Genomic DNA, 23506 nt, shown 5'->3' with positions numbered 1-23506 from the left:
AAGAAGCTTGGAGTCCAGGCAGATTCCCACTTTGGGATAAAATCTCTCTCTTGAAAGTCACCTGACTGTCCTTCATAAAATAGGTAGCTCTCATAATATTTTCTATATAGTTTTGGATAAAATTGAGGTTTATGTAATGTAGCATCATAGGTATTGAGGTTAATTAGCTGTGTTTCTTGAAGCTCTGTTCTGCCCCCACTGTTATGAACACCCCTCTACTCCTACATTTGATCTAAATTTGTATGATTGCAATCTGGCTCTATTTCCTTCAGTCACTAATAAAAATATTAGATAAATAAGTTAGATGTTATTATAAGACAAACATATCAACTCATAATGGAGTACTGTTACTATATTTCAGAAATGAAGAAGCAGAGACATAGAAAGTTTGCATGGGTAGTACTTATTGGAGCCAGGGTCATGGAGCCAGGCAATTTACTGCTAGGGCCTTTGTTTATAACCATTTTTGTGAACCATCTAAAATACCTGGAAGAGACTCAGACTAGAAGACTATGTTGAACTACCTACATGGTAACATTTTACCTTTTTTCTTTTTTTTCAACTTTTATTTAATAAATATAAATTTCCAAAGTACAATTTTTGAATTATAGTGGCTTTCCCCTCCATAACCTCCCTCCCACCCACAACCATCCCATCTCCCACTGCCTCTCCCATCCCATTCTTCATTAAGATTCATTTTCAATTATCTTTATATACAGAAGATCAGCTTAGTATATACTAAAGATTTCAACAGACTGCACCCACAAAGACACACAAAGTTTAGAATACTGTTTGAGTAGTAGTTTTACTGTTAATTCACATAGTACAACACATTAAGGACAGAGGTCCTGCATGGGGAGGAGGTGCACAGTGACTCCCATTGTTGATTTAACAATTGACACTCTTATTTATTTATTTATTTATTTATTTTTAAACTTTTATTTAGTGAATATAAATTTCCAAAGTACAGAATATGGATTACAATGGCTTCCCCCCATAATGTCCCTCCCACCCGCAACCCTCCCCTTTCCCACTCCCTCTCCCCTTCCATTCACATCATGATTCATTTTCGATACTCTTTATATACAGAAGATCAGTTTAGCATACATTAAGTAAAGATTTCAAAAGTTTGCTCCCACACAGAAACATAAAGTGAAAAATACTGTTTGAGTACTAGTTATAGCATTAAATCTCAATGTACAGCACACTAAGGACAGAGATCCTACATGAGGAGTAAGTGCACAGTGACTCCTGTTATTGACTTAACAAATTGACACTCTTGTTTATGGCATCAGTAATCACCCAAGGCTCTTGTCATGAGCTGCCAAGGCTATGGAAGCCCCCTGAGTTCACTGACTCTGATCATATTAGACAAGGCCATGGTCAAAGTGGAAGTTCTCTCCTCCCTTCAGAGAAAGGTACCTCCTTCTTTGATGACCGGTTCTTTCCACTGGGATCTCACTCGCGGAGATCGTTCATTTAGGTTTTTTTTTTTCCCCAGAGTGTCTTGGCTTTCCATGCCTGAAATACTCTCATGGGCATTTCAGCCGGATCCTCGTGCCTTAAGGGCTGATTCTGAGGCCAGAGTGCTGTTTAGGACATTTGCCATTCTATGGGTCTGCTATGTATCTCACTTCCCATGTTGGATCATTCTCTCCCTTTTTTATTCTATTAGCTAGTATTTGCAGACACTAGTCTTGTTTCTGTGCTCCCTTTGGTTCTTAGTCCTATCAGTATGATCAATTGTGAACAGAAATTGATCACTGGGACTAGTGAGATGGCATTGGTACATGCCACCTTGATGGGATTGAATTGGAATCCCCTAGTATGTTTCTAACTCTACCGTTTGAGGTAAGTCAGCTTGAGCATGTCCCAAATTGCACATCCCTTCCCTCTCTTATTCCCACTCTTATATTTAACAGTGATCACTTTTCAGTTAAGTTTCAGCACTTAAGAATAATTGTGTATTGATTAGAGTATTCAACCAAAAGTATTAAGTAGAACAAACAAAAAAAAATACTAAGAGGGATAACGTATTAAGTTGTTCATCAACAGTCAGGGTGAGGGCTGATCAAGTCACCGTTTCTCATAGTGTTCATTTCACTTTAACAGGTTTCCTTTTTGGTGCTCAGTTAGTTGTCACCTATCAAGGAGAACAAGTGGTATTTGTCCCTTTGGGATTGGCTTATTTCACTCAGCATAATGTTTTCCAAATTCCTAACAGGGATCACTTTTCAGTTAAAATTTAAACACCTAAGAATAATTGTGTGTTAATTACAGAGTTCAACCAATGGTACTAGAACAACAACAAAAAAAGCTAAAATGGATAAAGTATTACATTGTACATCAACCATCAGGACAAGAGCTGATCAAGTCACTGTTTCTCATAGTGTCCATTTCACTTCAACAAGTTTCCCCTTTGGTGCTCAGTTAGTTGTCGCTGATCAGGGAGAACATATGATATTTGTCCCTTTGGGACTGGCTTAATTCTCTCAGCATGATGTTTTCCAAATTCCTCCATCTTGTTGCAAATGACTGGGTTTCGTTGTTTTTGACTGCTGTATAGTATTCTATAGAGTACATGTCCCACAATTTCTTTATCCAGTCTACTGTTGATGGGCATTTGGGTTGGTTCCAGGTCTTAGCTATTGTGAATTGAGCTGCAATAAACATTAATGTGCAGACAGCTTGTTTGTTTGCCAATTTCGTTTCCTTTGGGTAAATTCCAAGGAGTGGGATGGCTGGGTTGAATGGTAGGGTTATATTCAGGTTTCTGAGGAATCTCCAGACTGACTTCCATAGTGGCTTAACCAGTTTGCATTCCCACCAACAGTGGGTTAGTGTCCCTTTTTCCCCACATCCTCTCCAGCATCTATTATTGGTAGATTTCTGAATGTGAGCCATTCTAACTGGGGTGAGGTGAAACCTCATTGTGGTTTTGATTTGCATTTCCCTGATTGCTAGTGATCTTGAACATTTTTTCATGTGTCTGTTGGCCATTTGGATTTCCTCTTTTGAAAAATGTCTATTGAAGTCCTTGGCCCATCTCTTAAGTGGGTTGTTCGTTTTGATGTTGTGGAGTTTCTTGATTTCTTTGTAGATTCTGGTTATCAACCCTTTATCAGTTGCACAGTTTGCAAATATATTTTCCCATTCTGTTGGTTGCCTCTTCACTTTCCTGACTGTTTCTTTTGCAGTACAGAAACTTCTCAATTCGATGCAATCCCAAATGTTAATTTTGGCTTTGACTGCCTGTGCTTCTGGGGTCTTTTCCAAGAAGTCATTGCCGGTACCTATATCTTGCAGGGTTTTTCCAATGCTCTATAATAATTTGATGGTGTCAGGTCATAGATTTAAGTCTTTAATCCATGTTGAGTGAATTTTTGTGACACTCTTATTTATGACATCAGTAATCACCCGAAGCTCTTATCATGAGCTGACAAGGCTATGGGAGCCTCTTGAGTTCACCAACTCTGATCTTATTTACACAAGGCCATATTCAAAGTGGAAGTTCTCTCCTCCCTTCAGAGAAAGGTACCTCCTTCTTTGATGGCTCCTTCTTTCCGCTGGGATCTCACTCACAGAGATCTTTCATTTAGGTCATTTTTTTTTTTTTTTGCCACATTGTCTTGGCTTTCCATGCCTGTGAAACTCTCATGGGCTTTTTAGCCAGATCCAAATGCCTTAAGGACTGATTCTGAGGCCAGAGTGCAGTTTTGGGCATTTGCCATTCTATGAGTCTGCTGTGTATCCTGCTTCCCATGTAGGCTCATTCTCTCCTTTTTAATTCTATCAATTATTATTTGCAGACATTGGTCCTTTTTTTTATATTTGACAGGTATAGTCATAGACAGTGAGAGAGAAAGAGACAGAGAGAAAGGTCTTCCTCTGTTAGTTCACCCCCCAAATGGCCGCTACGGCCAGTGCACTGTGCTTATCCAAAGCCTGGAGCCAGGTGCTTCTCCTGGTCTCCCATTCAGGTTCAGGGCCCAAGCACTTGGGCCATCCTCTACTGCCCTCCTGGGCCACAGCAGAGAGCTGGACTGGAAGAGGAGCAACCAGGATTAGAACCTGGCGCCCATATGGGATGCAGGTGCCGCAGGCGGAGGCTTACCCAGTGAGCCACAGCGCCAGCCCCCAGATATTATTTATGTCTTATTTATGTAATCCCTTTGACACTTAATCCTATCTTTTTGATCAATTATGAACTTAAACTTTGACGCAGCAGGTTAAAGCCCTGGCCTATAGCACCAGCATCCCATATGGGCACTGGTTCTAGTCCTGGCTGCTCCTCTTCCAATCCAGTTCTCTGCTATGGCCTGGGATAACAGTAGAAGATGGCCCAAGTCTTTGGGCCCCTGCACCCATGGTGGAGACCTGGAAGAAGCTACTGGCTCCAGGCTTCAGATCGGTGCAGTTCCAGCCATTTCAGCCATCTGGGGAGTGAAACATCGGATAGAAGACCTCTCTGTCTCTACCTCTCTCTGTAACTCTTTCAAATAAATAAAATAAATCTTTAAAAATATACATTATCAAAAAAAAAGACAGTGGAAGATGGCTTCTGACATTCCCTTTCATTTTTATTATTCTATGAATTTATTGCTAGGAAAATAGCATTGCTCATAAAAATATATGAATGTATTTTTCTAAATGAGCTGTACATAGAAAGAAAGAAAATAACTTTGTAAAAATGTATGATATAGCTGATTTTTTAATTTTAATCTTGCTTCAAGGTGCTATGAAAGAATATTAAAAGTAAAATAAAATTTTTAGTAATAGGTGAAGGGGGAACCACATAAGGTGATTTATTAAGTAAATTATCTGAAATTTGTGACTGAATACATTATATTTAGACCTCAACTTTTGAGAGTAAAAAAGGACCAAATTAATAGGAGCACTGGTAAATGGAAACTAGTTATTTCATTAATATATGATATTGAGATAGGGTATAATGGAAAGGATATTTCAAGGAGAAATTATCTAATCCTTTCATTTTATAATTGATAAGATAAATTAGTATTTGAAAGTTGAATCACTCCTAATTTTTATGCATAGACATTGATCTGGGATCAAAATTATTACATTTTGTAAATGTAAATTGATCCAAAAGTTATTGAAGTTGTAGAACACATTTATTTGAAGCAAAAAGTGTAATGATCTCATTTTGCTCTCAACTTCTCAAGATAAATAAATTGTTCTATATTAATCAAAAGAAGTGAAGTAAGAGATATTTTACATGACTTATGATTATCCCCAAATGCAACTTTTAATTGACTTTATTCCCTTTCAGGTTTAACTCTTTATATGTGTTTTTGGATAAATGAAGGGGAAAGACCCAGAAACATAGAGGGGACAGGTAGTCACAGAAGAATAATGAAGGAGAAAATACTCAAAAAACTGGCATTTCTTAGGAAATATTTTGGAGGCCCTAAAGCCATAAGGAAATTTGTTCAGAGTCCCTGAGTTTTGCATATACTTTCTTAGCAAACTTTCAGGTAGATGCAACCTTAGCTGTATGATTTTCATTGACAGTTGATGGGAGAGGTGACACTGAGGAGCTGGTGGAGATTGTCTGTTCCCAGTCTCTGCTTTCTGTGCCATTATCTCTCTTCTACAGAAGTCCTATTTAACACATCAAGATGAAAGTAAGCCTGTCGCACTGTCTAATTACAGTTAAAACAAGGACTGCATCATTTGGAACTTGGTTCTCTGCCAGGTCAGGAGCAACAGAGAACCTCTGTTGGCAATGAGGAAGTTAATGTGTGTGGAGCCAGTGCTAGCAACAGCAGAGGTATTGATCCAGTAATAGAGATCTGAGCACTTATGCATGGATAGAAGAACAAAAAAATAAGGTTTTATCCTTTCCTTTGTACTACAGCTTTGTCATTGGAAATAGAACTTAATCAGTGGTGGAATGGATCGTTGTCAGACCATGGAAATCAGAAATACCAACTCTATTCAATACAACAGTAATATCCCAGTAAACTAACAGCATAGGTCAAGGCACATTTTCAGAATCAACTGTCCAGGGGGAAACAACGTAATAGGAGTATTGGCAGCAGAAGGAATTGTCTGACTGTCAGTTAATAGACACCCAGCCAGTCAGGAAGTATGAGGATCCTGCTGTGTTATATCAGTCAGGGTTCTGGCAAGAAACAGATGACCCATTAAAATTAGGATGCTTTGAGATGGTTTTTTCAAAGATTATTTTAGAAGTTATGGGTGGCATCTTATATGGGTGTCTGTTCAAGTCCCAGCTGCTCCACTCCCAATCCAGCTTCCTGCTAATGCACCTGGGAAAGCAGTGGAACATGACCCAAGTGCTTGGGCCCCTGCACCTATGTGGGAGACCAGGATGAAGCTCTTGGCATAGCCCTGGCTGTTGTGGCCATTTAAGAAGTGAACCAGTCAAAGAAAGCGCTCTCTCTCGCTCTCTCTCTCTCTCTCCCCCTCCCTCTCTCTCCCTCTCTCTCCCTCTCTGTAACTCTGGCTTTCAAATAAATTAATTAATATTTTTTTAAAAAACATGGTGTAGGGAAACCATGAGAGGTAGTGCTGTACCTAATCAGAGTGAGGCTGTTACTAGCCCTGGACTGAAGGGGTAGGGAAGGCAGTGATTATTGCAACCTGAAAGGAAGGGTTGACAGGGCTACTATAAAATCTGAAGTGACCCACAGGAAGGGAGCCAGGAGGATACATTCTCCCAACTCATTGGCTTCCCTGCCTGTGATTGCCTGCCTAGACCCACTCTTGGCTTAACTGGAAAGACAACAAGCAAGGGAGCCTGAGCAGAAGAATCTGCAGACTTAGCAAAATAGGGAAGGCTGCAGAAGAGATCTGGAGAGGGAGGGAAAGAAGGAAAGAGGGAAGGGAGAAAGAGAGAGAGGAAGAGAGGGAGGGAGGGAGGGAGGGAGGGAGGGAGGGAAGGAAGGAAGGAAGGAAGGAAGGAAGGAAGGAAGGAAGGAAGGAAGGAAGGAAGGAAGGAAGGAAGGAAGGAAAAGGAAAAGGAAAAGGAAAAGGAAAAGGAAGGAAAGGAAGAAGGAAGGAAGGAAGGAAAGAGAGAGAAAGAGAGAGAGAAAGAAAGAAAAGAACGGAAAAGAAAAGAAAGAAAGAAAAAGAATGAGAGAAAAAAAGAAATCTCCAGCACTGGTGTTTGAACTTTAGTTCTAAGAAACATTTGATGAGCAAGCCAAGACTCCCATTGCTGGGGAAATGGGAACATATTTAACAGGGCTTAAATTCAGGCAAGAGAGACCCTATAAAAGAAGGACTTAGATGAAGAAAGCAAAAACCTAGTGTATAAGTTACCAACTGGGAGCTTTTGCTAGGATTCGCTGTGGACCTGTTTCCTCATTTGTAAAATGTGAATAATATTTATATCTATGCAGAGCGTATCTGAATTAGCACAGATTATATGTTATAACAGTGACTCATTTATATTAAGCAGTGAATGTTAGCTGTGTATTTTTATTAAGTGAATTGGATGTAACTGGGAAATATGTGAGCATGTCAAAAAGGGAGATAAATTAATTCCTTTTCAAGATAATGTTTACACACATGACAAAACATGGTATTACTGCTTATTCATTAAATTGGCCTCAGTAAAAGTACATCCATGAACTTTGGCCAGAGAAGAATGTTTTTATTTCCTTCCCCATCACTGAGAGCATCAAATAACTCAGATCAGCCTTTCAAATATACTTAATGTTTCTTAGGCTCACGTATACTCTCCAAGCCACTCTTAAGTAATGCTATCATAGTTTGGCAGCACTGTTGAATCATCCCAGGATGTATTGACCATCTTTCAAATCAGGATATTGCTGGAACAACTTAGAAATTGAAAATGTGTTTGATGTAATTTGAAAATGGTGGAAGCAACAAAAGAAAGTTGAAATGCTTGCTAATGGAATTAGTAAAACTCAGTAATTTCCTCCAGGAGGTTAAGAACATTTTGATGAAAAAGCCTGCTTTTGTTTTGCTCAGTGGAGTGCCATCAGAGTGTTGGGGTGCTCAGAAATCACCCAGTGGGGTGGGCGTTTGGCCTAGAGGTTAAGATGCCTGCATCCCACATCCGAGTGCCTGGATTCAGTTCCTGGCTGGGCTCCTGATTCCAGCTTCCTGCTAAGGTGCACCTTGACAGACAACACTGATGGCTCAAGTAGTTGTATTCTTACCCCAGGATTAAATATTGCGTTCCCTGCTTCAGCCTCTGCCTTCTAAGCCATTGTGGGTTTTTGGGCAGTGAACCAGCAGAGGGGAGATCTCTCTATATATCTATCTGTCTGTATGTCTATCTTTCCACCTCTCAAAAAAAATTTTTTTGAAAAGAAATCACACAATAATTTAGGTCCATTCCAATCTTGATTTTTCTTCCTCTAGTGGTGTGTGTGTGTGTGTGTGTGTGTGTGAATGTTTGTCTAAATAATGTGGCTCTTTCATTCCCCAAATCCCATCTTGCTTCAAGACTGGACAGAACACAAGCATACATTTCACAGAGATCATTAAGCCAGCAACTGATATTTAGAATTATGTTGGCATTATTTTCCTGGCACTTTGAGACTTGTTTAGAGGGGAGTTTTCAGTTCATATTCTGATCAGAGTACTACAGGGAATCTTTCATGTCTATATAACCCAAAATTGATATGTACAGAAGAACAATCCAAAATTTTTGAAACCTATGAAAGGATATTTAGATTTCATTGTAGTAGTGCTATACTTGGTTCTCACAACTTTTATTAAATTCATATAGAAAATTTATATTTAAATACAAGAGTAGCTGATATACTTGAATTATATTTTGATATTCATTTAGTTCCCTTAAGTTTAGTGACTTCTGTTTCTTAGAATTTCAGAGGTATCTTTTGAATTTCTGCATTAATTGTGTTATTGACTTGTTAAAGGTAAACATAAATAAGCTATAATTTTATGAATGTCATTTACCTTCATTGGTTTTAAAGCTCCCATTTTTCTATGTCTTATTTCTTGGTATTATGTTTTCATCATTTTTATGTTACTGATGACATTTGTGGGTCTTTTTTTAAAGACTTATTTCATTTATTTGAAAGTCAGAGTTGCAGAGAGAGAGAGATAGCACAAGCGTGAGTGCTTCTATCTGCTGGTTCACTCCCCTAAATGGCTGCAATGGCCAGAGCTAGACCAGACCAAAGCCAGGAGACAGCAACCTCATCTGGGTCTCCCACGTGAATGCAGGGGCACCAGCACATGGGCCATCTTCCACTGCTTTCCCAGGCACATTAGCAGGGAGCTGGATTGGCAGTGAAGCAGCTGAGACATAAACCAGTGTCCATATGGGATGCCGGCACTGCAGGCAGATGCTTAAGCCATTACACACAACGCTGAACCCCAGGACATTGTTTTTAGAACTCTGGGTTAGTTCCCATCATTGGATTGTAAAATCAATTTAATGTGCTATGCCTAGCACTTTTAAAACTCAAATAAAATAGAGAACCTAGAATAGAAACACAGTGGGCATCCTAATTGTAAGAGTAAATATGTTTCATGAAATTTTGTTTCAGTTTCCTGGATCAAATGTATTTTTTGTTGTGAGCTGCAGAGTTGCAGTAAAAAAAAAAAAAAAAAAAAAAAACCATTGAAAGCCACTGGCTTATATTATTCATCCAATCATATATCTTAGGTATTGTCATGGCTGTGGTTATATTTAATGTTTCATCCTAATCTCAAAAAGAGATTCTCTAAACATCCTAATCTCAAAAAGAGATTCTCTAAAAATTAAGTTTATTTGGAAATAAACTGACATTGAAATGGGAATACACACGTGATAGTAAACGGATTGTATTCAAAAGAGGTTGAGGCAAGGGGAAATTTTTAAAAGGTGAGTTGAGGAGGATTACATAAGATATTTTGAAACAATAACTTGGCTAAGGATCAATAACAACAGTGGCATCAGTCCAAGGTTAAACAGACAGTGGTAGATGCCCTTGCAGGAGTATATTTTATGTAAGCCTATCATGGTTTTTGTGCAAAGCTGTAGTTCTGGCAGTTTTTGTTACCAGGCTGAACATAACTTCTCTTTATAACTCCCAGTTTGTTTCTTACTGGAGCTTGAGAAAAGTGACTCCATTTTGATCTTGACAACTTTCACAAATCTCATCACTATGAAATGCTTTCTTTTAGTAAATAAGTAGGGAGAAGAGAGAAATATGGTGAGGGTTTTTTTTTTTTTTTACTAGCTATTAGGAATCAGTATTGTCTAATATAAAGCTGTGTTTATAATCTTCCTTCTGAATTTACTAGCTGGCAGGTATTATATACACTTTGAATCACCTGTTTGTGGATGTTACAACAGAACATTGACCTGAAATCTACCAAGAAGCAGGCATTCTAAAGGAAGTCTGACATGTCTATTTCTGGTTGATCTTTAGTAAATTGTATGTATGAGAAAAAAAAAAAAACTCTGAGAACTTGCTTTGTAATCAAATCCACAGTAGAAGAAAGATTTTTTTAAAAGATTTATTTATTTATTCGAAAGAGTTACACAGAGAGAGGAAAGGCAGAGAGAGAGAGAGGTCCTCCATCCAATGGCTCACCCTGCAATTGGCTGCAATGGCCAGAGCTGTACCTATCCAAAGCCAGGAGCCAGGAACTCCCTCAGGGTCTCCCACATGGGAGCAGGGGCCCAAGCACCTGGGCCATCCTCCACTGCCCTCCCAGCAGGCCACAGCAGAGAGCTGGATCGAAAGCAGAGCAGCCGGACTCGAACAGGCACCCATATGGGATGCCAGCACTACAGGTGGTGGCTCCACCTGCTATATGCCACAGCACCAGCCCCAAGAAAGATTTAATACAAACAGGGAGAATACAAAAATTGCTTTTTATAAACTGTTTTTCTCCATATTTTTTTGTTGTGGTAAAATTATTATCTTCACCATACATAGTTGTACAGTTCATTGATATCAAATACACTGATATTATTGTGGAACCATCACTACCATCCATCTCTAAGACACCTTTCATCTTGCAAAACTGAAACCTTTTTTTTTTTTTTTGACAGGCAGACTTAGACAGTGAGAGAGAGAGACAGAGATAAAGGTCTTCCTTCCGTTGGTTCACCCCCAAATGGCCGCTATTGCTGGCACTGTGCCAATCCAAAGCCAGGAGCCAGGTGCTTCTTCCTGGTCTCCCATGCAGGTGCAGGGCCCTAGCACTTGGACCATCCTCCACTGCCCTCCTGGGCCACAGCAGAGAGCTGGACTGGAAAAGGAGCAACCAGGAGAAAATCCAGCGTCCCGACCAGGACTAGAACCCAGGGTGCTAGCGCTGCAGGCGGAGGATTAGCCAAGTGAGCCGCGGCACTTACCGCAAAACTGAAACTTTATACCCACTAAAGAGTAACATCCTATTCTTTCTCTCCCCTGGTCCCTTATAACCAACATTCTTCTTTTTTAAAAAAAAGTATTTGATTTGTTTGAAAGACAGAATATTTCATATATATAGATACACTTTCCAAAATTGATATATATATATATAGATAAATAATCCAAAACATTTTTTAAAAGATTTGCTTATTTATTTGCAAGTCAGAGTTACAAAGAGAGAGGGAGCAATACAGAGAAAATCTTCCATCCCCTGGTTCTCTCTCCAGATGACTGCAATGGCCAGATCCGGGCCAGGCTGAAGCCAGGAGCTTCTTCTAGATCCCCGACGTGGGTGGTAGGGGCCTAAGCATTTGAGCCATCTTCCACTGCTGTTCCCATACCGTAAGTAGGGAGCTGGATTGGAAGTGGAGTAGCCAGAATTCAAACCACTGCCCATATGTGATGCTGGCTTCACAGGCAGCAGCTTTACCCACTATGCCACAACACTGGGTCAAAGTTTTAACTGTTAAATCCTAATTATCATGTACATTAAGGGCTTGTAAAAAAGACTTTTACATTTTTATTTCATATGTTCTCAATGTGTGATTTTCAACTTTTTGATGAGTGTCACTGCTTTTTAAATAAAAAGAAAATAGAAGTATTAGTTATATCATTTTCTGTAGGACTGTATGCACTTACATTCTCAGCAGAAAACTGACACTTATTTTGCAATAGAAGTGTGTTAATAAACTCAGGCTGCCATAACAAATATCATTTAAGGGGTTGCTTAAACAACAATAAAAAATCATTTCTCACAGCTCTGTGGGCTAGGAAATCCAAGATCACCATCCAAAGGGTTCAGTTTCATCTGCCTGGCTGGCAGATGGGCTCCTCACTGTGTTTACACATGGCAGAGATAGAGAGATCTTATAAGACCACTAATCTTATCTCATTAGGCTCCACCTTTATGGCCTCAAGTCTCCTTCCTAACCAGAATTCTAAAGCCCCTGTCTCCAAGCATAGTCTCATTAAGGTTTAAAAATTCAACATATGAATTTAGGCACGAAGACACAGCTCAGTCCATAGCAAAAAGATTTGATGTCTTCTTTTTCCTATTTAACTATAAGTTTGCACTCATTAATCAACCTTTCACCATCTCTCCCTCCCAAATACCCACACCAACTTCTGGTACCCACCATCATCTCAACTTCTATGGGATCAACTTGTGTAGATTCCACATAAGTAAAATCACATGGTAATTCTTCCTGTGTGCCTGGCTTATTTCACTTTTCACTTCACATCATGGCCTCCACTTCTGTCCATTGTGTAAATGGCAGGATTTCATCATTTTTATGGCTACATAGTATTCCATTCTGTATATGTACCACAGTTTCTTTACACCTTCAGCAGTTGATGGACACTTAAGTTATTTCCATTCCTTGGCTATTGTGAACACTGCTGCAATAAATATGGGAGTGCAGACGTCTCTTCAATAGATTGATTTCATTCATTTGGATATATATGCAGTAGTAGGACTGCTGGTCACGTGGTAGTTCTGATTTTTTTCTTAAGAGACCTCCATGCTATTTTCCACAATGGCTGTGCTAATTTACATTCCTACTATCACTGTGCAAAGTTTCCCTTTCTTCCTTGTCTGGTCCATCACTTATTATCTTGTCTTTTAGATGACAGTCATTCTAACTAGAATGAAGTGATACCTCCCCCTGGAGGCAAATAGTCTCATCTTTCAACTGTTAAAAAAAGGGGGGGGGGGGGGGATCTCCACACACCCTGGATTATCAGCAGCCCTGCTGATCCAGAATTCTGACATCTGTCACAATTCCTAAATAGTACCTATCAGTTAAACCTGCTAAAATTCTGTTTTAACCAGTAAAAATATATTTTAAGATTTTATTAAAAATTTATTTAAAAGGCAGAGTGACAGAGACAGAGGTGCAGGGAAAAAGAGAGAGAGAGAGATCTTCCATCTGCTGATTCACTCCTCAAATGGCAACAAAATGGCTAGAACTGAGCCAGGCTGAAGCCAGGAGCCTAGATTTTCGGCTGGTTCTCCCATGTGGGTGCAGGGGCACAAGCAATTGGGCCATTTGCTGCTGCTTTCCCAGGCACATTAGCATGGAGTTGGATTGGAAGTGGAGCAGCTGGGACTTGATCCAGTTCTTTGATAAGGGATAAGCCACTGCCTGCAGTACCGGCATCCCATATGCATGCCGGTTCGAGTCCCAGCTGTTTCACTTCTGTTCCAGCTCTCTGCTGTGGCCTGGGAAGGCAATAGAAGATGGCCTGGGGCCGGTGCTGTGGTGCAGTTGGTTAATCCTCCACCTGGGGCGCTGGCATCCCATATGGGTGCCCCTCTTCCAATCCAGCTCTCTGTGATGGCCTGGGAAAGCAGTAGAAGATGGCCCAAGTCCTTGGACCTCTGCACCTTCATGTGAGACTGGGAGGAAGCACCTGGCTCCTGGCTTCGGATTGGCGCAGCTCCAGCCATTGCGGCCATCTGGGGAGTGAACCAACAGAAGGAAGACCTTTCTCTTTGTCTCTCCCCATCACTGTCTGTAACTCTACCTGTCAAATAAATAAATAAATAAAAGAAGAAGATGGCCCAGGTCCTTGGGCTCCTGCACCGGCGTGGGAGACCTGGAGGAAGCTCCTGGATCCTAGCTTCAGATTAGGCAAGCTTCAGCCATTGCAGTCATTTGGGAGTGAACCAGCAGATGGAAGACCTCTCTCTCTCTGCCTCTGCCTCTGCCTGTGTAACTCCACCTATCAAATAAATAAATAAATCTTAAAAAAAAATAATGTACAGTAAAATAAGGCACAGGAGAGGAAGAAGTTAAAGCACCCTGACTACTTCCTAGAACAAGTAATGAGGATGAAATAAAAAAGGCAGGTAATAAGATCTAAATTGTGGCTCATCTGCTTATAATCTGTTTCTGTTTCTTTTACAGTTTTAATTAATTTTTAAAAATCTATATAAGAATAATGGTTCATGCTCTATGAAAATTATATAAAAGTGAAGTTTCTGTGTCTTTAGGCAAAGTTTAATTGGAATATTTGTATGCTTACATATGTGGTATGGCTGCTTTCATACTGCAAAGGTGAAGTTAACTAGCTGACAGACACCATATGCAGAAATCTTATTGCTCTGTAGTGCACCACATATTTCAGTGATGTAGTTATAATAATTTGGTAGTAAAGGCTGGCACTGTAGGGCAGCGGGTTAAACCCCTGGCCTGAAGCGCCATCATCCCATATGGACACTGGTTCGAGTCCCAGCTGCTCCACTTCCAATCCAGCTCTCTGCTATGGCCTGGGAAAGCAGTAGAAGATGGCCCAAGTGCTTGGGCCCCTGCACCCATGTGGGAAACCCGGAAGGAGCTCCTGGCTCCTGGCTTCAGATCAGCTCAGCTCCGGCCGTTGTGACCATCTGGGGAGTAAACCAGCATGGAAGAGCTCTCTCTGTCTACCTCTCTCTGTAACTCTGTCTTTCAAATAAAATAAATAAACAAATACATTAAAAAATAACTTGGTAGTATTCTGAGCCGTCTATATTATTAATCATAGCATTTTAAAATTACCCTTGTATATCAATCATAGCAAAACAAGAAAAAAGAAAGATTTGTACTTAGTCCTTTTAAAGCAGAGTGGAGTACAGATTAATGTGTTATCTAATTAGGTAGCAAAGTATTGTAATTACTATAGAATGTTACCCTAGCTATCTTAAAAGAACATAATACATGTCAGCATTACTAAACTAAGCACTCATCACAATATATCCAACTCACAGGAAAGCAAGTCAGAAAAAAACAGAAAATTTAACATGGAATATCTCATATCTCACAGAAGAATTTTGTCACAAAATAAAAAATGAAAATGAATCTACAGTTTCTTAGCAGTGCTTTTGTCAGCCAAGCAAGAAAAGTCATTTACTGATAATGAGTTAATAAATCGTACATGACTATAGTTGTTGAATCTTTATATCCAGAAAATCTAGCCAACTTAAGACTACTAGCCTTCCAGTAAACAAACAAACAAAAACAGTCACTCAAAGAGTTGGGGATATTGGGAACAGTGCAATAATCAGTTCAAAAACAAGCCAAGTTGGGGCCTACGTTGTGGCATAGTGATTAAAGCCTTGGGCTGAGACGCTGGCATCCCAAAGGAGCATTGGTTCATATCCCAAATGCTCCACTTCCGATCCAGCTCCCTGCTCATGTCCTGGGAAAGCACCAGAAGATGGTCCAAGTGGCCCTGCTACCCACGTGGGAGACCCAGATGAAGCCCCTGCCTTCAGCCTGGCCCAGTCCTGGCTGTTGCAGCTATATCAGACATGAACCAACAGATGGAAGACTTTTCTCTTTCTCTCTTTCTGTAACTCTGACTTTCAAACAAATTAATAAATCTTTAAAAAATTAAAAAAGAAAAACAAGGCAAATGATTTTGTGTTTTTCTTGGTTCTTGAGTCAACAGATGTTCCTATTCAGTTGTTTTTTATTTAAGGAATAAATACTGCATTTAGAATGAGTGAATAATTAACATTTATAAATAGTTTTCATGAAACAACTTTTGGAAGAATATTTTTTTTTTGGACAGGCAGAGTTAGACAGTGAGAGAGGCAGAGAGAGAGAGAGAGAAAGGTCTTCCTTCCATTGGTTCTCCCCTCAAATGGCCGCTACGGCCGGCACGCTGCGCCGATCCGAAGCCAGGAGCCAGATACTTCCTCCTGGTCTCCCATGCGGGTGCAGGGCCCAAGGACTTGGGCCATCCTCCGCTGCCTTCCCAGGCCACAGCAGAGAGCTGGACTGGAAGAGGAGCTACTGGGACAGAATCCGGCACCCGAACCGGGACTAGAACCCAGGGTGCTGGTGCCGCAGGTGAAGGATTAGCCTAGTGAGCAGCGGCACCAGTCTAAGAAGAATATTTTCAATGAAATTGAAAAAATATTAATGCAATAAAACATGAGGTGGAGTCTACTAAGATGCATTACACCTAATTATGGCAAAAATATGTGTAGAGCAGAAAAATGTTCGTCAAATTTACAAAGCTTATGAAAATCTAAGGTGCATACAGCCTATAGTTATTTGTTTTTATTTTTCATCAGCAGGTATTTTGAAAAATATTTGAACATACTATGTATTTTTAAATGAATTTATTAAAACAATTCACATGCTATTCAATTTGCCCATTTAAAGTACACAGTTAAAATTTTTTTTCTATATTTACAGGGCTTTAAACCAAAACCACAATCCAATTTTTTTTGCTTTCATTTTTAAAATTTTTTTAAACATCATCACTTATATTTAAACAGAAATACAGATTATTAAAAATGTATGAACATAGAACACAAAATGTAGTTTTTACTTAAGCAGTTACATGAATAAGGCTATTTTTTTTTTAAGATTTTTTTTTTTTATTTGAAAGAGTCACAGAGAGAGGTAGAGACAGAGAGAGAGAGAGAGGTCTTCCATCCACTGGTTCACTCCCCAAATGGCTGCAACTGCTAAAGCTTAACCTGTCTGAAGCCAGGATCCAGGAACTTCCTCCAGATCTCACACGTGGGCACAGGAGCTCAAGCACTTGGGCCATCTTCCACTGCTATCCCAGGCGCACCAGCAGGGAGCTGGATCAGTAGAGGGGCAGCCAGGACTCGAACCAGTGCCCAAATGGGATGCCAGCGCTGCAAGCTGTGGCCTTAAGCTGCTGCACCACAGTACCGACGTCAAATTTGGCTGTTTTTAAGTTTCTTCACTGACAACCACAGTTTAACCATTGACCAAACTGTACTTAAATTAACTGTAGTAAAATTGTAAAAATTCAAATTTAAGCATGAAAATATGGAACAACAAAAAAGGAACAGGAAGAATCCTCATTACCAAACAGATTAACAAATCTGCAGACACTCAGATACTTTCTGAAGCATATAAAAACACAGCAAAGGTTGCATTCCTCTGAGAGGTATCAATACATGTTCAGTGCTGAGACTATTTGTAGCACTTACAGTGTATACAAAACAGCATTAGACTACTATGGTTCACATTTGAGAAACACAGATTTAAGCTTTACGCTACAATTTGCCAATTTAACATTACAGCTAACACAATGACAATTACTCATTTCATATTTTTTTCTTCTGAAACTAAATAAGCAAGTTATCATTTAAGCACATGGAATAATGCCATGTCTTCCTTCTTGTAATAATAAATTTAAAATGCAAATACTTTGTATCATGGAAATTTTTCCTAGCTGTACAAAGGCTCCCAAATGCAGTACAGACATAAAGTTTCTTCTTTGTAGATTCCATTAATTTATAGTTATTTTAGCACAGATAAGTGCAGGACACTACTCCAGATTATTGGGCAATAAAAATGTCAGTGTGTCACTACCTATATTTTTCTTAAGATTTACTTATTTATTTGAAAGTTACACAGAGAGAGAAGGAGAGACAGAGAGAGAAAGAGGTCTTCCATCCGCTGGTTCACTCCCCAATTGGCCGCAACAGCCAGAGCTGCACAGATCCAAAACCAGGAGCCAGGAGCTTCTTCCAGGTCTCCCACATGGGTGCAGGGGCCCAAGGACTTGGGCCATCTTCCACTGCTTTCCCAGGCCATAGCAGAGAGCTGGATTGGAAGTGGAGCAGGTGGGACTCGAACCAGCACCCATATGCAATGCCGGCACTGCAGGCAGCGCTTTACCCGCTACACCACAGCGCCGGCCCCACTACCTGTATTTAAGTATGAGCACACCACTACCACAGCCACAACATGGCAAGTAAATACACTCACATGTCCTCCACTGCTTTCAGGGTTCCTTTCCACATCACAGGAGCTAGTTTAATAGATACTGTCGGGTCTCAACCTATCTCTGAAAGTTCCTTTGATAAAAACTTTGAAATGTAACTAATGGAATATCTACAGTCTCAATAGCTAGTTTTTTTTCTTACTCTGTAATAACTAGTTCAAATACAGTATGTAATTAAATTTTTATAGACTCCTTATTAAAATGATTAAAGGTACCTAAAACACTCTTAGTGGGTAAAATATTAACCAAAAATATGGCACTAAGAGTATCTTTGAGACTATTTTTTCCTAATTAGAAAAGCTATGGGATTCATAATGAATGCAGATATAATGACACTTTAACACTGCTGTTTTACATCAATAATAAGAGTAAATGCGTGGGGCCGGCGCCGCGGCTCACTAGGCTAATCCTCCACCTAGCGGCGCCGGCACACCGGGTTCTAGTCCCGGTCGGGGCGCCGGATTCTGTCCCGGTTGCCCCTCTTCCAGGCCAGCCCTCTGCTGTGGCCAGGGAGTGCAGTGGAGGATGGCCCAGGTGCTTGGGCCCTGCACCCCATGGGAGACCAGGAAAAGCACCTGGCTCCTGGCTCCTGCCATCGGATCAGCGCGGTGCGCCGGCCGCGGCGGCCATTGGAGGGTGAACCAACGGCAAAGGAAGACCTTTCTCTCTGTCTCTCTCTCTCACTGTCCACTCTGCCTGGCAAAAAAAAAAAAAAGAGTAAATGCGTGAAGCACAGAAAAGAAGAGCAGGATTTCAGGAGAAAACACTTGAATTTTGGATGCCTCAAACACAAGAGTTCACAGTGCTTATAAGCACTATCATTATTTTCATCCTTTAAGTAGTTCAAATCTTTGTCATTTCTAATTTTATCCAGAAATTAAAACCTAATTCATTACATAATGTATCTTATCAATTTCATTTTTCAAGTATTCAAGTAATGCAAACCCAAGTATTTTCTTTTGAGCAACAACACACTTATGGACTGAGCTTCAAAGACAAGGAAAATTCATTTAAAATAACTGATACAATCTACTGCCCAAAGACATAAGAGCTAAGATTTAACACTGTAATCACACAAATGGTATATAAGAGAAGAAATAAGCAACATGGTCAAATATAGTCAATGTATTTTTTTAAAAAAAAGATTCAAAAACAGATTACCTTAATATATGGTGAGATTGCCAGTAACAGGATACTTCATCTGAGTCTCCCATGTGGATGCAGGGGCTCAAGGCATTAGCAGGGAACTGGATTTGAAATGGAGCAGCCAGGATTCAAACTGGCTCCCATATCAGGGAGCAGTTTAACTGGCTGTACCTCAACACCAGCCCTAAGAATAATATTTTATAAAATAATTAATTAGTATAATTTGATAAGGAGTATATGTTACTTTCTGTTCAACAGCCTGCATATTTCTTGAAGTCTTCTGTGTTCAGGGTATTATTTATGATTAAGTGTCATTTCATGAAAACAAACTACTACAAGTATGCATAAGTAATGAGAATGCTAAGATCTAATATGCTGTATTATCTGTATATAACAAAAATTAAATTTCATCATTTAACCCTAGTCTACTTGATATCTATCACCTACTTTATCATTTTTGAAAAATTACCATTTATAATTTTTACAAATTTTCCTTCAAGTTTTTTTCCACTCTGTGGTACAATTATTTTGTTTGCATCAAGGAAAATCTTCCATCTGAAGACTTCACAGTTTTCAGGGGGAAAAAAAAAAACCTGCTTCTCTGCAATTCTTATTGATCTTCCTGGAATATTTTGGTCTTTGGTTCTGGTGAGATCTGCTATTATTAACAGTTTTTTTTTTCCTAAAAATATGTAACTTGGTCCTTTGTGGTAATGTTTATAAATTTATTCTTTGTTTTCTAGATACTTCATAACTGCTTGACAAGAAAAAACTTAAGAAGATGGAAAAAATTTTTGCACTAATTGACTTGGTAAGTGACAACTCACTGCAGACCACAATGTGAATATCCTCATCAAGATGATGAAATTGAAAGACTTTTGAATCAAGTGAAAAATGTGTCCTACCGTAGTCAGTGGGAGCAAAGAAGATAGGAGACATTTAGTAAAAGTAGTTTACCTGAATGGCTAGTACAATTATGAAATATACAGTTATAAATATATTTTGTATTCTTTTGTTGTTTTTGTTTTTAAGGAAAAACATTAACTTTTGGGCTACATCCAGAATAGCATCATCTACTTGAGCATTCTCTCCTTCTCCAGTTTCAGAATACCTTTGACAACTAATTGAGAAAATGCAGAAGATCTTGCAGACAGATGATATTGCCAATACCCAAGTTTTTAGAAAAGGAAAGAGGAAAAGGACAGAGACAATGGACTCAGAAAATGCAAATACTGACATGGATAAAGGACAGGTAGGTTTTTTATTACCTTGGTTTAATTGTGTTATATAGCTCAACTTTAATTCCATGGTTCCTTTCATATTTGGTTAGTATTTTCCCTTCTTCTCTTATATTATTCTTTCTTTTAATTCTTTATTCATTCAAGGGAGTATAATTACATGTTCCCTTTTTTTCCCCAAGATTTATTTATTTATTTAAAACTCAAAGTTACAGCCTGAGAGGGAGAGAGAGAGAGAGTGACATATCTTCCATTTGCTCATTCTTTACCCAAATGGCCACAACAGCCAGGGCTAGGCCAGGTCAAAGCCAGGAGCCAGGAACTTCATCCAGGTCTCCCACGTGGGTGAAGGGACCCAAACACTTGGACCATCCTCAACTGCTTTCCTAGGCACATTAGCAGGGAACTGGGTCAGTTGTGGAGCATCCGGGACATGAACTGATGCACGTATGGGAAGCCAGCACTGCAGACAATGGCTTAACCTGCCATACCACAGCACCAGCCCCACATGTTGTCTTTTTAATGTCAAAGTTGAGTTAGGAACATGGCCAACAATTTACCTACTGCTTGCACAGAACAATGGCTAAATATGCCATACTCACCTTTCCAAGATATTCTGGGAAATTAAGAATCAGAAGTTAGAAAATATTTTTCCTCCCCAAAAATACTAGAGAAATTGGAATACCTCTTATTTACAATACTGTTTGCTTTTCTTTTTAGATCCCAGTTTGTGATCCATTCTCACAGCTACCTGGATCAAAAGCCCTCTCCTATTTTTATTATTTTCTTACTTTTAAAATTCGAATTCCTTACTGCCATTCCTCTTTTACACTTTGGACAACCAATCACTGGACTTCTCAGTGACTTATTTGTGTCTTTGGAACATACGTTTGTATATATCCTTGTAATAATACATGCAGTATTTTATGTTCATATATTATTTAGTTCTTTAAATAAATACATTGTGTGATTTAAAATAGTGGTTTTTTGTTTTGTTTTGTTTTTGTTTTGTTTTGTTTTGTTTTTTGACAGGCAGAGTGGACAGTGAGAGAGAGAGACAGAGAGAAAGGTCTTCCTTTGCTGTTGGTTCACCCTCCAATGGTCGCCACAGCTGGCGCGCTGCGGCCGGCGTACCATGCTGATCCGATGGCAGGAGCCAGGTGCTTCTCCCGGTCTCCCATGGGGTGCAGGGCCCAAGCACCTGGGCCATCCTCCACTGCACTCTCTGGCCACAGCAGAGAGCTGGCCTGGAAGAGGGGCAACCAGGACAGAATCCAGCACCCCGACTGGGACTAGAACCCCGGTGTGCCGGCGCCGCTAGGTGAAGGATTAGCCTAGTGAGCCGCGGCACCGGCCTTAAAATAGTTTTTAAAGATTAAAAATGAAGTGAAGGGGCCAGCACTGTAGCATAGGAGGCTAAGCCTCTGCCTTTGGTGTCAGCAAACCATATGGGCACTGGTTCATGTCCCTGCTGCTCCTCTTCTGATCCAGCTCTCTGCTATGTCCCAAGAAAGCACTAGAAGATAGCCCAAGTGCTTGGGTCCCTGCACCCATGTGGAAGACCTCGAAGAAGCTCCTGGATACTGGCTTCTGATTGGCCCAGTTCTGGCCATTATGGCCATTTGGGGAATGAACCAGCAGTGGAGGACCTTTCTCTATGTTTCTCCCTCTCTGTAACTCTACCTCTCAAATAAATAAATAAATCTTTAAAAAAAAGGTTACCAATGAAAAATCTTCCTTATTCTACCTATCTACTTTGTGCCCACCTCTCACAGCCCTTATTACTCACTTGTATATCCACTCAGTGTTTCTTTGTTGAAATAGAGCAAATAGGAATAGACATCCTAGTCAACACTGTGGCACAGTGGGTTAAGCTTTCACATATGGCTCTGGCATCACCCATCAGAGTACCAGTTCAAATCCCAGCTGTTCTGTCTCTGATCCAGCTTCCTGCTAATGTACCTGGGAAGACAACAGAAGATGATTCAAGTACTTGGGCCCCTGCCACCCATAAGGGAGACCAGGGTGGACTTGCTGGCTCTTGTCTTCAGTGGCCCACGTCTGGCTTTGTTACAGCCATGTGGGGAAGAGAATCATCAGATAAGAGATATCTTCCTCTCTCTGTCTCTTTCTCTCTCTGCTTATTGTAATTCCTTTTGCATAAGAAATAATTTACTATATATAATTCTTTGTTTTGATTTTCAACATATATTTCAAAGATTTTTCCATTAGCATATAGAGTGCTTTGTCTTTTTCATACTCCATATGTGTATATGTATATGAACCATCCATTGTATGACCAGTTCCTTAGAATGAACATGAGTTGTTCTCAACCTTTTTCTTATTACAAACCATAATCCATTCTACAACCTCATGTATACAGCATTTAGTAGTACAATGGTACAATATAGACCCTACCATGTTTTGATTTTTTAATCAATACGGTTTTTTAAAGAATGGTTTTTATTGTGTATATTCTAGGTATATAACATGATGTTACTGGATACATATAGTTAGAAAAAAGGTTACTATAATGAAGCAAAGTAACATACATATTATTCTACATATTTATCCTTTTTGGTTTGTGAGACAACATCAGCTACAATCTATTCATTTAGCATGAATCCTAAATACTGTACAGCTTTATGATCTACAGATCTCATTTCATACTTTAGATCTCTAGACTTGTTCATCCTGTGTATTTAATACTCTGTTTTCTCTGACCTGCATTTCCCATTTCCTCTCACTGCTTCCCACCCAGATAACCAATGTTTTGTTCTTTATCTCTGTATATTTGATTTTTTTAAGATTCCAGATAGAGATTCTTGCAATATTTACCTTTTTATGTCTGCCTTATTTCACCTAATATTATATTCTCCAGGCTCAGGTAAGTTGTGACAGATAGTAAGATATCACTTTTTCTTAGGGCTGAATGCTATTTCATAATAACATTATACATACATAATA

At 39.6% G+C, this 23506-nt stretch overlaps 1 protein-coding gene across 5 annotated transcripts in view; it reads left to right on the top strand.

Moving 5' to 3' along the window:
- The window catches only part of BEND6 (BEN domain containing 6), a 65972-nt gene that overhangs the window by 12036 nt on the left and 30430 nt on the right, over positions 1–23506 (top strand). For 3 of the 5 annotated variants that reach the window (XM_017345217.4, XM_002714516.6, XM_089333101.1), the window contains 2 exons: positions 20045–20112; positions 20402–20553. In XM_017345217.4, coding sequence (XP_017200706.1) covers positions 20434–20553 — 120 coding nt within the window. In that variant the 5' untranslated portion in view covers positions 20045–20112; positions 20402–20433. Of the gene's footprint in view, positions 1–20044; positions 20113–20333; positions 20554–23506 lie in introns of all 5 variants that reach the window. The other 2 variants (XM_017345218.4, XM_017345216.4) reach the window with 1 other exon arrangement.

This window comes from Oryctolagus cuniculus, chromosome 5, assembly GCF_051225735.1.
Source record: "Oryctolagus cuniculus isolate XC-2025 breed Fujian yellow rabbit chromosome 5, ASM5122573v1, whole genome shotgun sequence".
Taxonomy (NCBI): domain Eukaryota; kingdom Metazoa; phylum Chordata; class Mammalia; order Lagomorpha; family Leporidae; genus Oryctolagus; species Oryctolagus cuniculus.
The sequence above is the reverse complement of the archived record's forward strand: the minus strand, read 5'-3'. Positions and strand labels throughout refer to the sequence as shown.